General features: G+C 40.2%; 1 protein-coding gene across 2 annotated transcripts; it reads left to right on the top strand.

Annotated features, from left to right (window-relative positions):
• Window positions 1-202: 202 nt before the first annotated feature.
• Window positions 203-15,059, top strand: LOC148657352 (carnosine synthase 1-like). Of its 2 annotated transcripts, none has more exons than XM_088643464.1 (9): window positions 203-403; window positions 2,830-3,078; window positions 3,716-3,805; window positions 4,607-5,103; window positions 5,580-5,784; window positions 8,830-8,915; window positions 9,279-9,510; window positions 11,277-11,539; window positions 12,653-15,059. In XM_088643464.1, the coding sequence occupies exons 2-9, from the start codon at window positions 2,856-2,858 to the stop codon at window positions 13,877-13,879; spliced, it is 2,823 nt and encodes a 940-aa protein (XP_088499590.1). In that variant the 5' UTR covers window positions 203-403; window positions 2,830-2,855; the 3' UTR covers window positions 13,880-15,059. The 2 variants fall into 2 exon arrangements, with proteins under 2 accessions (XP_088499590.1, XP_088499591.1); XM_088643465.1 differs by having other exon boundaries at window positions 216-233.
• Window positions 15,060-15,285: the final 226 nt, after the last annotated feature.

The following is a 15,285-nucleotide window of genomic DNA, read 5'->3' as shown; positions in this document are numbered from 1 at the left end:
AATTCTAAGTGAATTAATAGTTGCTATAGTGCATTTAAATGTATGGCCCAGGTTCATTATATAAAAAAAGTACATGAAAATGAAAGCTGGGATTGCATGACCTTGAAATGCAGCTAAGTTTCAGGAAAAAGTGTCTTGGACACCTGTCCAAGTGGCTTGGAAAGTCTGTTTATCAAAACATACATTATGTGCACTAGCTCTGTTAGAATCTTCATGTACAAGCTGGAATTACTGTAAGTTTGGAATGCCCTGCCTATGTCATTTAAACAACTGAAGCTACTGGACGCAGCCCTCCTAAACTCATTTGGTTATGCATAATTTGTGTTTTCATGGATTCATTTAAAACCGTGTGATAAAGGAAGCAGTCCCAGTAGTGAAAAAGAGACGTCACCAGCACTCGACAGTGAGTATGATTTTGACACTTGACGGCAAAATGCTTTGTAACTCCTGGTCTAGTCCCAGACTGTGAAGACCACCTAATTATCATTCTTTACATGATAACTGCAATAAAATATTCTTCAGTGCTTAAAAAACATTATGCACATGTTATTTTTATATAATTTTGTTATTTAGTAGACCAGAGAAGTTACCTTAGCTTTTTATTTTGCTACTGCAAAAAATCAAGTTGTCAAGAAATAGATTAGTCAAATGCGAAGATCATTTAATCATTAGATATCTATGCATTCTTGTGAATTTTGTTATATATTGATTTGATGGGCTTATTATTTATGTTTGGGGGTTTTTCGTGCAAAACATTGCCCAATTTACAGCTTACATTCGAGTTGTATTATTGGTGTATTTTTGGTGACTTTCATAAACGAGTAGTCTGACGATGTGAAAGCCCAGTGTTTATATTGAATACAAATCTCACTGTGCTGTATAAATGGGAATAGTTTTATGTGTAATTGTGTGAAGGGTAGCTGTATCTGTATAAGGTCTCTGTGCTGGGGCTGGGAGAGTGAATTTTAACTTCTAGAATAATATTAAATTATTGTTTTAAATTCAGCTATAATACAAAAACAAAAATACTAATACCATGAATGTCTTATAGAAAACAGCATCCATAAACTGCTGGTCATTAAAAATGCCGGGTTCTGTCAAGGGTTGATGAGGTTGAGAAAAAGGGTACAAAAAGTAAAGCATTTACACTACAGGAAAATCTAACAAAAAATAGAGCTCACGAATAAAGATATTGAATGAAAGGTGTCAAATGGCTTTTTAAAAAGTTGGTGTCCAACGGAAAATTCAAAAATCAGTTTGTAGTTTAGAAATGTTAGGAGTGTGACTGATTTGCTATTTGCTCAGTCAGGAACTAAGCCTTGTGTGAAGATCTGCAGGTCACGATGGCCAGCTGGAGACCTTTGCACATTCCTCGTACAGGTGAAATCCTAAGAATCCAGGGTGGTTCCAGGGTTTGTAGTTGAAACACTTCAAGAAATAAAAAAAAAACGCTTTTTTGTAGGGAAGGGCTGGAACAGGGGGCAGGTGCACAAAATCAACTCAAATGTGAAAGAGCCGGAGCACCCTTAAGGGGGAGGGATTACAATCATGATACTGTTGTTACGCATTCCACTCGCATCTCTGTTCCTTCTTGCATTCCCACGCGCATACCCTGTGACACAAGCTCACGCTGCAAGTAACATGCCAATCACCTTTCTCTCCCGTCCCTATTTTAGTTCTACTTTTAACTAATTTCCTCGCTCATTATTACGGATTCTCCTCGAGCTCCCTAGTGCGCGGTTCTCTCTTGATTTATTTTTACCGGTTCTGATCACCTTGCTTGCTTCTCGTTTCCGATTTCGCCTACTGTTTTGGATTGTAGCTTTCTCGTTGTTCTTCCATGTTCCGACCTTTTGCCTGCCTCCTGGTTTTGACTTCGCCTAGTGTTTAGGATTGTTGCTTCGTCTCTGACTCTGCGTGTTCAGACCTTCTTTCCGGGTTCCTGGTTTTTTTTCCTTTTGCCTAGCGATTCGGCTTTGTGTCTTTTTCACTCTCCTGAGTCCTGCACAGAATCTACTGATCAGATCAGCCCCGGTCTAACAACTGTGTCCCTTACCAGGAACAAGCACATTTCTGATAATAAATGGACAGCTGTGTCAGCATGCATTGACTGCAAAGGAACACTTAAAGGTTCATTCATGTAGAAAGAACAGCCATAAAGTTTCAGTTGTTGAGCTTTCTTCTGATGTGTCACATTGTATTTCTTCTTTCTACTTTTCAGCATGAAGTATTAAATAAATTGACCTTTGTATTTCTGATAATGAATGATATTCCTGTAAGAGATTAAGGACTCAGAGATATGAGGATGAATGAAGACAAATACATTTAGTTGATTAAAACAGACTGTGATGAAAATGGTTTCTTTTGTTCTTTCTTTTAAGACTTACAGTAATGGGTAGTTACAGAAATAAGCAGTTTCTCAAAAAATATGGCTGACTTCTTGGTAATCTGAACTCTAATTGTGAGCTAGTTGTATTGCCCCTACAAATGCTGACTTCTGTCAGTGCACAGGCCTGCCTTTACAAATGTTCCCTGTGATATACAGTATTGTATTAAAAGTACATTGGTAAAACAGCCAAATGTAGCCAACTGGTGGTGAATTTTGGATATGTATCATCAAACTTCTTCCATTACCCACTGTGGGGAATCTAAGAGAATAGATAGTGCAACTATTAGAAGATCAGACAATGCAGGAATTTAAGTGCCTTAAATATATATCCATCTTGAGCCATTTAAGAAAAGCATTGCTTCTTAAAAAATAAAGTGAGTAATCTGCAGCTCACAGCACTGGTGATGCTAAAATTGTGTTTTGTACAACTTGTGCTGCAGGCCTCACTTGACAAGGTCCATCAGAGATGCAGAGGAATAAGGACACGCTGAAGGCACCTGAAGCAGTATGTGAGAATGAGGTGGGCTGCCAGAACTATAATGAAGGAGACGGTCCACATGTTCACTGGGAGGAGAGTGACACAGCCCTGCAGGAGGAAGGGCTGTCAGAGTATTACAGCTCTCTACAGCAGATACTACTGGAACTGGGGCTTCCTGAAACCAGAGACCGCACAGCTACACCAAGAGCAGGTGGGTCCGAAGCTCTACACCTCTTTGGCAAAGTGCTTCTGAAGGTGTCTAGAAAGAAAGATAAATTTTTCTCTCCATGTTTTCTAATAGGTACTCCTTGCTCATCCTGGGCCTCACTACTCTGTGATTCACTACCCTTTAAATTTCTTAATTATAAATTATTTGGCTGATACTTTCATCCAAGCCACCTTTATCTGTATACTGGGTATTTTGCTGGAGCAATCTGAGTGAGGTACCTTGCTAGAGGGTACGGAAAAGAGCAAGCAGTACTAATACTTAAATTTAATGCGTTATTGCTATGCATTGTTACAGAAGAAGCATTCAAAAAGGAACAGTATAAGTAAAGAGGACCTTTTGTTTATTTATCTCTCAAAAACAGCAAAGATAAGATTTATGGAAACCTATTAGCAATGCCATTAGATTGGGTCGAAGCACACTCTGGACAACTTTCAAAACTTAAACTTTTTCCTCCAGTGAAAAAAGTTATTTCCCTTTTTTTAAGCTTTATGAATCAAATACATTTCAGTGGAGCCAAAGGTTAATTTGATGTTTTCCACCCCTGTTTCATCTCTAAATAAGGTTATTAAATCATTTATGCTGCTTGGTACATTACAAATAGAATTGTTTCTTTTTGCAGATTTGACTGATCCTAACATGACTATCTGTGTTCTGGCCTCACCTGACAAATATCTTCCTATTCTGCTGGAGGGAGGCAGGCGATGTCCCGGTATGTTTTGTTGATGTCTTTGAATTCCTTCAGCATCAATGCCCATTGCTTACTCTGGTGTCTAGAAATAAAGCTCGTCACTGATTCAGCCACAATCCAGCCATCAATTTCACCAAGACATCTGTTAAAGCTAAATTTAGCTTTTCATCACAACCTTTTTTAATAAAGGTAACATTTTAATATATGCATGAGTTATTACTAACTTGGGTTGTACATTTATAGTGCACAGAAATGAATGCTTAGGCTGAGAGGCAGGTTTTTCATATGGGAAGAGACAAGAGTAACGAGGAAACGAGAATACAATCTGAGTGTTATCTGCACAGAAGTCGTATGAAAATTGTGAGTGGTCCTGGGAGTAGCACAGAGCCTTGTGGGACACGAGTGGAGAGAAGCAGCAGTACAGGGGATATCCCATGCCATAATAAAATTGTCAAGTTAAGAGAAGAACCAAGTGTATGCAAATTTAATATTAATGGACATTATTGAAGAGACTGTTTTACCTTCTGCAAAAGCAAATTAGTGTCACACATTTGGGGCCAGTTTGAAAAATGCTTCACATCAATCTTTTTTTCATCTGAAAGGATGAATTCTTGCTTAATGGGAATTCTCTGATTGAAAGCGAACCTCATTTCAAATAGACTTAGTAAAACTTACACGTTAAACATTAGAGTTAGACTTTGGTTAAACCCTATAGTGTTCTCATTATGATGAGTAATGTTTCACGGGTTGGTCCTAGGAGTAATGTTGCTGACAAGAATCAATGCTGATAATTTCCGTGTTGCTGCTCTGCTGTCACCCCAGGTCATGTGCTGCTCTGCTTGTCCTCCTCTTGGCTCTCCAAGGCTCCTTCCCAAAAGCACCCAGGGCTTTTCTCTCTCCTCATCCACAAAGCCGTCACCTTTGGGTCAGGGGGCTTGACTAACCTGGACACCTTCCAGCCTCCCCGACGCGCCAGCTATTTCCTGAGCTCCCTGGGTGACCACAGCATGCCACACGAGGCTGAAAATGGGCAAGTTCTGGGCACCATAACGGAAGAGGATCTGGACTGTCCAACCTGCGGTTCTCCCGAGCTCACCAGAGTGGTTGAGGATGTACTTCTGACTAGACAGCTGGTGGCTCAGAGAGGCATTAAAGTACCACCAACCCTGGCCTTTGCCTTTCGCCCCAACCTTAAATCCTTGCCCCCGAACACCCAGGTGACCGTGGTTTCTGCTCAGGAGAAAGAAGAGCTGCAGAAAGCCATGCTGGGGGCTGTTGAAGAGTTTCTGCACCATCCTGACCTTGAGAGCTGCCACAAAGCAAGTGTATTTTCTGAGTAAACAGGGTTCGCAATAAAACTTAGTCTTGGTATAAGATTCAGAGATAAACTGGCAGATTTTCTTCAGTCCGATTAAATACAAGTTTGCATTTCTAATCAGTTTTTAATATGAAGCTGACAGACAACTATGTGTTTTCCAAAAAAGAACAAATATAGAAAAGGTAGTTTATGATGTATGTTACAAAAATGACCAGTTTACTGCAACGTGATTGCATGTCTTTCTAAACAGATTTACTTTTTCCTGAGTTTTACCCTTTACATGACAAAAATCAGACATTTAATTTTAGGATTTGCAGTTTTACACTTCAGATTCCTATTTCTGTAAAACAATGTCTCTAATAAGCTGCAGAGCTTTATGATGCTGAAAAATTGGAAAGAGGATGTACACTGTAGGATTGAAGAGTAAAGGAAGCCCAGAATTTCGAGAAACCCTAATTCTGTTTTTTGACTCCACAGGTGATGGTCCAACCTTCTGGCGCAAAATGGTGTTTCCGTGACAATGTGACAGTTCACCAAAAGAGCGCAGGAGAAGAAATCCTTCAAGCAGCACTAGGTCTCCTGCCCAGGATCCAGCAAGGAGAGTCCATTCTCATCACAGCGTCTTACGACTCAGTCCAGCCGCTGAAGCCCTGGAAGCTGCAGCAAAGTGTCATCTTCAAAGGTAAAAGCTCGGCTCTCCAACATAATTAAGAGAATGATACATACTAGTAGGGGCAGTGCAAACATAAAGAGGAAAGACCAATATACAGGTGAACATAAAGTTCAAGGAAGAGTACAACCATATGGCCAATAAAATAATTTTAACAACTACTTTTGGTAGTGTAGGTCCTGGGTTTATTTAAAGGCTTTGCACAAAACTCACAAATAAAATACTCTAAAAGAAATAAAACTCGTCATTCAGAAATAACAGTCTAACCACAAAATTAAACATCTGCTGTACCACCATCGTTTCCTAGCTCACACCCTGATTTCTTCCAAACGGCAGCTGTTGCAGTTGGACACCCTTCTATACTAAAGTCAACCCCCTTATTACAGACAGATGAGAATGTTCATTCCAACCCATTACTGAATAATATACTTTAAATAGTGACTAATACACACCCATGGAGGCTAAGGATCTGCGCCTGTGGCTGTAAGGTTGGCGGTTCAAATCCTGAAGCCGGCAGAGGAATCCTACTCCACTGGGCCCCTGGGTAAGGCCCTTAACCCCAACTGCTCCAGGGGCGCCATATGGCTGACCCTGCTCTGTGACTCCAAGTTTCTCTCCCTGTCTGTGTGTCTCATGGAGAGCAAGCTGGGATATGAAAAAAGACAAATTCCTAATACAAGAAATTGTATATGACCAATGAAGTGATCTTATCTCATATGAGGCTACCTTGCAAGTGGTCCTTTCTAGTGGCAGGTCTGTGGTTTCAAGGGGCAACCTGCCACACTACATTGCAAAAGCATTTTATAATACAAATCCCTTCAGCTGCATAGCTTATATATTATATACAGTATTTTATAATCTGCTATATGATATGGAGTTTATATAACAAAATATAACAAAAGTTTGGGAGGGATGACAACAACCACGTTCAATCGTTCCCAGCCGTCAGTAATCAGCAATCACTCCCTTCATCCTTCCTCCACAAAACGCTTTAAATACCAATGTGATATCCCTCTCCCTCGCGTGCGACTTTTGCATCCGCTGCTACTGCGGCCTTCTCCTGGGCCCCAGGTCTGTCCGGTGTCCTACTTCCAGCCCAGCCAGCAGTTGTCCCGTCTCGTGTCCCTGGACCGGTGTTCAATTTAGCCCCGGGTTCCCGTCTCTGGTGCTACGGCGGCCACCTCCTTGGCGCTGGGCCTGTCCAGTGTCCTACCTCTGGCCCAGTCAGCAGTTGTCCCGCGTCTTGCGTCCCTGTCTTATTCGTGTTTCCATCCAACCCAGCCCTTATGTCTCGTGTCCTTGTCTCGTTGTGTCTTGATCCCCTGGTGTTCCGTTTTATTAAAAAAAAAACACATTCCAGGCTGCCACGTGATTGCATATCTCCCAGGCTCAGACAGCACTGCTCACAGAGTCGGGTCTTCGTCTTGGAAGTGCGCGTTTTCAAAATTCATGTCTCATTTTCCCTATCCCCGGAGTTCAATTTGGCCCTGGATCTATTCGTTTTGTCTCTGCTGCTACTGCGGCCATCTCCCCAGCCCCGGGTCTGTCCGGCGTCCTACTTCCGGCCCAGTCTGTAGCTCTCACGTGTCAGCCCTGCTACTATTGGCTTCACCTCTTTAATGTCCATACAGGTAAGTCCCATGTCTTGCATCTCTGTCCCGACTTTGTGTTTTTTCTCTTGCCCTTTCTGCCACTGGTACCACCTCATTAAGGTAAGTCCTTCATCCCATGTGTCCATTACATCCCTGTCCTTTTTTCTCTCCCCCATGTCCACTCTGCTCCTGCTTTGTTTGCTTCCCCGGTATCCAGTTCATTTCTCTTGCCAACCGCTCTATGTTTCGCGTCCCCTTCTCGTCGCCTCTTTATTCCCCTTCCCCAATTCAGCCTCAGTCTCATCCCTTCCATCCTCTGTAATTCCCTCACCTCATTCCCGTGTCCTATGCATGTTTTTATTCCCGGCATCCGATCCGGCCCCGGGCCCATTTCTCTCCCTCTCATCCTCCGCGGCTGCCATCGCTGCCTCTCGTTTCTGGGTCCGCCCAGCCTCGTACCTCTGCCTACTCAACAATCACGCCTTGACACAAGTCCCTATCCCCGACGTCCAAATCTGCACCGGGATCATTTCTCCCACTCCACACCGCTACTCCTTGGATCCAATACTGCTCTCACTTCACGTAATATCCACACACGTAAATTCCATGAGCTACAGTACGACAGCCGGGACCCCCAGAGGTTGATTTTCTCCCAACGGGAGACTGGAGAAAGGTCTACAAGCCTTCGCATTTCCTTCGAGCCGGCTACTCCATCCATCTAGGACCTCGTCCTATGGCCAGGAGGTCAGCCCTCAGCCAAGCAGGTTAAGCCAAATATCAGCTCCATAATAGTTCATTACGCTTCGATCTTGGGCATTGTCATTCCTAGTGAAACATTCCTTTGTCTTTTACTGCACAATGTTAGTGACACCAGTTTACACATAAAATGTGCGTCAAGAGAATTCTAGTACCACAGTGCGTACACAGGGAATACACAGGGTATTGTGTTCACAAGAATGTTTTGTGCCATTGTATGAAAACGGTATAATGACTAAGGACAGACAATGGAATGCTTATTAGCACATTAATAATGCAATAAAAAAAATGACTGAATGTATTTAAGACTTACACCATTTCCTGCTACTATTTAAAGTTAATGTACGGGGACTAACATGAAACATAGGTATATACACAATTTCACTGAAAATCAAGATATTGTTTCCACTATTTAGAACTGAAACATGTAAACTCACATTTTGTTTGATGACCCACATGGTTAAGGGTCACACGGTTAAGGGAAATAATGATAATTATTTCCTATTCAGTAAAATTTTAACTTTAAAAAATGAAGGTTGACATTCTTCTTATACCTTAGGCTTGGTTTTCTGGTGTTGATAATGAAATCAGGCATTCTCTGATTAAGTTATGATGAACAGTAAAGCACAGGGTAGTGAAACTACATAGATATGAATTGATATGTTTTAAACATTTATTATAGCTGCCTGTATACTGTATATTTATTCAGAGCCAGAGGTTTCAAGAAGAAAGCTTGATCTCCACATCAGAGCCACAGTTTGCCGTTCTGCTGATGATCAGCCTCAGTTGATGCAGGTACAGTGCAAATAAAATATATTGTAGTCAGGTGGTTGTGAGTAGATGTTGAACCCAAGTAGAATAATATTAGATAATTATCAAATTATGGGGTCTGTTATTTTAACAAATAAGTTCCCCATATGTGTGTAAAGATAACTATATAATTTCACCCCATAAAAAACTGTTCAGATGATCTGTATCAAAGTACATCTGGAAAGAAACACCAGCATCCAGTTTCCTACCTTATCTGAAGAGAAGTAATAATGTTTCCATGCCATTATCTTTTGAAGATATTTATCTTAAAATTTAAATCCTGCAGGATCTCTGGGGAAGTATCACTGCTCTGGACATCAGTGCTAATGTTGCTTGTCTGCATTTCAGGTAGTGTGCTGGGTGAACAGGACAGAAGCTCCGATTAGAAGCAGCCCCACAGTGTTGCAGTCTCTGGAAGTGACACTTCAGGACTGGGGCTTCACAAAGCAGGACTACCTCACAGAACTTCAGCAGCTCCTGAAGCAGTGGGCCGAGGCAGCCATGCAAGGCATCATGGACTACCAGTCCCAGCTCTCCAGTGAAGAGAGGGGAGGGGCTACTGCTCAGATTGATTTCATAGGTACTGCTGTTTAGTGACCTTATACTCTAGGGATAGGCAGAACACAGGAAGATAAGAAATGATGCATGCCAGATTTTCTCATTAAGTAATTGAGTACCTAATGAGACTTAAAAGTTTCCAGCCATTTCTTACAAGAGTTCAGATCCTGGGCCTCAAGTATTTGGCTGGAAAGCCTGAGGTTTGCAGATATCTTCAGCTCCTGTAAAGAAGTATTTCCTAGTCTTCTTCTTAAATAAATCCCCTTTTAGTTTCCAGTTTGACACTAAATCCTTGTTTCTCAACTTGATGCTGTCAAAACCTCATAGGATCTTATATCCTTGAATCAAATCTCCTTTCAATTTCCTTTGTTCTTAATTGAAGAGATTTAGTTCTTTCCCTAACTGAAACATTAACTCCCCTTTATCCTAAACTGTCTGATAATCTCCTGAGACAAAGATATAAACCATACTTTTTATAATGTGATATAGTGAGGAAAACAGAACATGAGTTTTAAGCGAGGTCTTACTAGCGCATTGTAAATCTTAAGCATAACTTCCCCAGCTAATTATTCCATGTTTTTCACTGAGATCAGAAATCTGCTTTGATTCATGCTGATTCATGCTGACCAACTGGACAAATTGAAAGATTAATGCCTTTAGTGGTACTGTTTCAAAATCGAACCAACAATATTTGGGTACGTTAAGAAATATTTTATTATGATGCATATAAATAAAAACATAGGCTATTGTGTCTAGCAAAGTACTGAAAACTTTGTTTTTTCTATCTTTTGGTAAGTACTGGAAGATTATTTTTTTAATTGTCATAAAATCTTAGTTAAGTACTTTAAAAGGCCTAAAATATATCTCTCATTAACTTGATTACATATTGAATTCAAAAATCTATTTTTGTATTTTTTGGCCAATTAAGTAATTGCTTTTCACAGATTTCCCCTTTTACCCAGACCTCGATATCAGAAAATATTTTCTTTAGTTTAAATGAGATAGTGTATGAATATTCCGGAAGTAAATTTAGAAAATACACATTCAGCTAACTTTAAAACATGGTTTAAAAATTCAGTCCATAGATAACATTCCAGCAGGTACCACAGTTCTGTTGTATATTTAATTCATATTCATTATCTTCATTAATTCATTAATTCAATATCTTATTTAAGCTAAATGAACTATTTTCTGATATCGAGGTTTGGGTAACAAGGGAAATCTGTGAAAAGCAAGTACTTAATTGGCCAAAAAATACAAAAATAGATTTTTTTAATTCAATATGTAATCAATAAGGGGTGTAACACGGGCGACCTGGCCAAATTTCCCATTGGTCCTTACCAATCATGGCCTCCTAATAATCCCCATCTATAAATTGGCTTCATCACCCTGTTCTCCTCCCCACTGATAGCTGATGTGTGGTGAGTGTTCTGGCGCACTATGGCTGCCGTCGCATCATCCAGGTGGATGCTGCACATTGGTGGTGGTGGAGGGGAGTCCCCATTACCTGTAAAGTGCTTTGAGTGGAGTGTCCAGAAAAGCGCTATATAAGTGTATGCAAATATTATTATTATTTATTTTTATATTTAAGAACTAGAAAGCATTAAAAACTAATCAAACAAAGCAAATAATTCGTTGAATAAATTCATTAAGAATTCAGTTAGAATCAATACTAGCAAATGAGTAAATGACCATCACAAAACATATCCTTTTTCATGGTCTATAGTTCATTATAAGTTTTTGTGTGAAGATATTTGAACTTTTCTGTGTAAATATGCCTCTCTTCAGGTGTGGAGTTTGCTCTGACACAGCACAAGGACAGACTGCACCCTTTCCTCCTGAGCCTGACTTCTCACCACAGAGGAATTCAGAGCACTGCCACTCAGCTCCTGCAGCCCCACCAACGGGGCAGCACTGTCGGGCCTCTCGTACAGGCCATGTGCCACAGAGCCCACTGCTCTTTCATCGCTGACAAGACCATCCTGTACATCGGAGCAGGAAATGTAAATAAGCTGAGAGTGTTTCAGTCAGCCAAGAAATATCACATCAAGGTAAGGTTTCTCGCCTCAGTTAAAAAATCCAAATTCTGATGCATAAAATGTTGACGTCATTAAAGATACTTATTGCTGTATCCAGGGCATACATAAGTGATATTTAGGCTGGTGTTTCTTATTTTTAAGAAAATCACATGTGCACTGTTTTGATTAAAAGTCTCAGTTTCTAGTTTCATTCGATGAGATCAGAGGTGCAAATAATAAGCAGACCATGTTAATTTTCCTACCTGAAGACGCATAATTTCAAAATGCTAGTGAACAGCCTGAGCTGTTCTACAATATGAGATAAATCAGTTATGTTAACTTCCATGTTTAAAAATAATAGAAAATAACAATTCTTTATATGTGAAATGTTCTACAATCTTACTTTACCCCATCAATATTGACAAAACTGAATTCAAATGGTTTAGTATCCTTCTTCATCTGTTTACCAGTCAATCCCTGCTGGTATTTATTTGAACATTTAATAATAAATAGTTTACATCTTATTTTTTACATGTTAAGCTTACTGTATATCTGTAGCATAATATACATCTTGAAATGGATTTTCATCATTACGAAGCAATTGTATCTTTAGCGTGCCTGGAAAAACGTTTTAACCATTGCTCATCTCCCAAGCCTCCTTTTTAAAAGAAATCAAATCCTGAACTTTTGTAAGTAAAACTAGGAAACTAGAAAGAAAAAAAGGAAACAGTGGCCAATAAAGACCTAAATTTAATTTGGTCTCTACGAGAGTTTTATCTGAAATTCCCAAAAATAAATTTAAAAGGTTTTCATGACAAAAATAACTTCAATAAAACGGGTATATGCCGTTGTCTCGTGACTTATATCAAGAGCTAGTTTCCCTGTCACATTTTGGCATTATTTTTCCCCTTTAAGGATCTTAAAAGGTTTCAGATATGTCCTAGTTGACGGGTTTCTGCTCCCAAATCCATCCACTGCCACCCCAAAACTATGATTTCAGAGTATGACAGGATTATTCAAATACAGAACAATATCCTACAGCATCTGAATGTAAATAGACATCAACACATGCTGTTCTTCCCAGTTTGAAACCCATGGCCAAACAAGAATGGTAAGATTCCACTGTGTTAATTTCTGTTTTTTTAGATAATCTTGGTGGATTGCAATTCATCCCATCCTGCTTTTGCGCTGGTGTGGAAAACTCTTCATCATGACTTTAGTGATCACACGCAAGATGAGTCTCATGCCCATATCATATCCAAGATGGTCCAGGATTTGAACCTGATTGTCGATGGCTGCACAACTTTTAATTGCGATACAGTTATACTGACGTCCCTCGTGTGCAAAGAACTAGGTCTTCCCAGTGATGGCTTTGAAGCGCTCGTTACTGCCAAAAAGAAGAGTCATTCTCATCGGCACTTGGGGGGAATTCGCCACGGCCTGCAGCATCTCCCCAATCCCTCACTCTACGCAGTGCCCTGCCTACCCGTGGACAGTGAACAGGAGCTCGAAGAGGCCATGGCACAGGTGGGCTTCCCTGCAGCAGTAAAGCTGGAGCAAAGCAGTGGTGGAATGGGTGTCAAAATAGTGGAGAACTCCCTGCAGTGCCAGCAGCACTTCAAGAGCCTAAAGTGGGACTTAAAAGGAACAACTTATCACATGATAAACAAGGGATTCAAAAATGAACCATTTCTGATGGAGTTTATTAGCGGCCCAAGGTATGTCGTAGACCTGATAATCTTTCAGGGGAAGCTCTTGGCAGCATTTGTCTCTGATCGTGGGCCTCCCGGACTCTCTTACTTTTTCAACACATCACACGTCATGCCCACCTGCCTCTGCCCTGAAAAAGAGACCCAGTTAGCCATTGCTGCATACCAGTGTTGCCTCCACTGTGGCCTGAAGAATGGGGTCTACAATCTTGATATGAAATTGACTGAAACAGGCCCAAAGCTCATCGAGATCAACCCACGACCGGGTGGAAGTTATCTGCCTAGCTGGATCAAGACGGTCTATGGCACGGACATTATTCTGTGCACCTTTCTGATAGCCTGTGATGTCCATCCACACATCTGGACCCCTGAACCCAGAGGCTATGTTGTAGGTATATCTAGCCCTGTTTTTCAGCATGTTCAGGCCCTGGAAAACCCTTCTTTTCCTGTAATATTAAAGGCTTTGGAGGAAAATGGGATTATCAATTCTATCAAGGTTGGAGACATGAAAAATAAAATTGACTTTGACTTTTCTTCCTTCAACATTACCAGCTTCAGTCCCAACAAAGACGAGGCCTTCCACAGGCTCATTGCTGCTTCCAAAATTCTTGATTTGGATTCAGAAAAACATCCCGTCAAGTACTTTCTGGACTTCATAAAATAATACAAGCAATTGAAGAGGTTTCACAAAGCAATTTTACTGAATGAAGAATTGGATCTAACACACTTTTTGTCATTGGTAATTTTAATATTTGGGATATTTTTAGAATTTGAGCATTTTTAAAATAAATTTGTATAAAATGTGCATTTAAAATTTCATATTAATTTCATATTCATGTTTGTTGTGATGTGCATTTTTTCAAATATCTTGAAAAACTCACAATTCACGAAAATCAGTGTATTATAACCAAAATACCAAACAGGAAATAAGCAAACATTTAGCAGCACATGGTCATTTATTGGATGGCAGACCAAAACCAATTTCCCATTTCTAACAATGTATCATTAAAATAGGAGAGAACATTTTTAGCCAGAGGATTCCATAATTTAGTGGAGCAGTGGCACTGTGGCTAAGGATCTGTACCTGTGGCTGGAAGGTTGCTGGTTCAAAGCCTGCTGCTGGCAGAGGAATCCTACTCTGTTGGGCCCCTGAGTAAGGCTCTTAACCCCGATGGCTCCAGGGGTGCCATATAAATGACTGACCCTGCACTCTGACCCCAAGCTTCTCTCTCCCTGCCTGTGTGTCTCATGGAGAGCAATTTTAAGACAAATTCCTAAAGCAAGAAATTGTATATGGCCAATAAAGTGATCTTATCTTATCTTATCTTATCTTATATAAGACGTCAACATTTCTTCAAATAGATAAGACATCAAGTTGTTTCATAATAATGCTCATAGTTCAATATACTATTCAGATTTCAGACGACCTGTCTGGTAACCCAGCCTGGTTAAAACAGAGCTCTCCCATCATTCAGCCACTTGTTTTCTCCCTTCTTTTGTCTTTTCTCTCCTACTCCCTCTCTGTTCCTGTATGCACTGTATGTTGTGATCCATTCCAATGGAGATTGTCTTAATGACCTCCTTAGGAAGGGCCCTGGCACTGTTCAATGTTTATTCTTTAATATGGTGGTCCTAATGATATACACTGGAGTTAATTAACCTGAGTAAATTCCTCACACTGAGTTTATCAGTGTCTTCCTCCATGTTTACTCTCCCCCTTGTTTAAGGACTGCTAGGTAAATACCGCCATTTCTACATACTTGTACATCATTTCAGACCTTCTGAGGAAGGTAAGGGGAATTGCAAACACTGCTAACATTGATGTCAGATTCACTTCACAGTATTATAGTTTGTGTGATGCTAATATTTGAATTATTTGGGTCATGTAATCAGTAGTTTGCTACAGTATAGGGTGGTGTTGATAAACGGCTAGCTGAACTGAATAAACTAATGTTGTAATGGAAAGAACTGTTCTTAGTTTTTTAAATTGTTTTCATTTCTTTTTAGAAACATATTTTAATAGCTTTCTGTGCTGCACAATAACTCAAGTTAGTCTCTAATGCTGTAAAA

This window comes from Lepisosteus platostomus, chromosome 8 (genome assembly GCF_059453375.1).
Source record: "Lepisosteus platostomus isolate fLepPlt1 chromosome 8, fLepPlt1.hap1, whole genome shotgun sequence".
Lineage (NCBI taxonomy): Eukaryota > Metazoa > Chordata > Actinopteri > Semionotiformes > Lepisosteidae > Lepisosteus > Lepisosteus platostomus.
This window is presented reverse-complemented; position numbering and strand designations above follow the sequence as displayed.

Bases quoted from the DNA above. Each gene is read 5' to 3' on its own strand.
- LOC148657352 (XM_088643464.1), top strand. From the start codon at position 2,856: ATGCAGAGGAATAAGGACACGCTGAAGGCACCTGAAGCAGTATGTGAG. The intron at 3,079-3,715 runs GTGGGTCCGAAG...TTCTTTTTGCAG, and splicing joins CACAGCTACACCAAGAGCAG to ATTTGACTGATCCTAACATG. The intron at 8,916-9,278 runs GTACAGTGCAAA...TCTGCATTTCAG, and splicing joins ATCAGCCTCAGTTGATGCAG to GTAGTGTGCTGGGTGAACAG.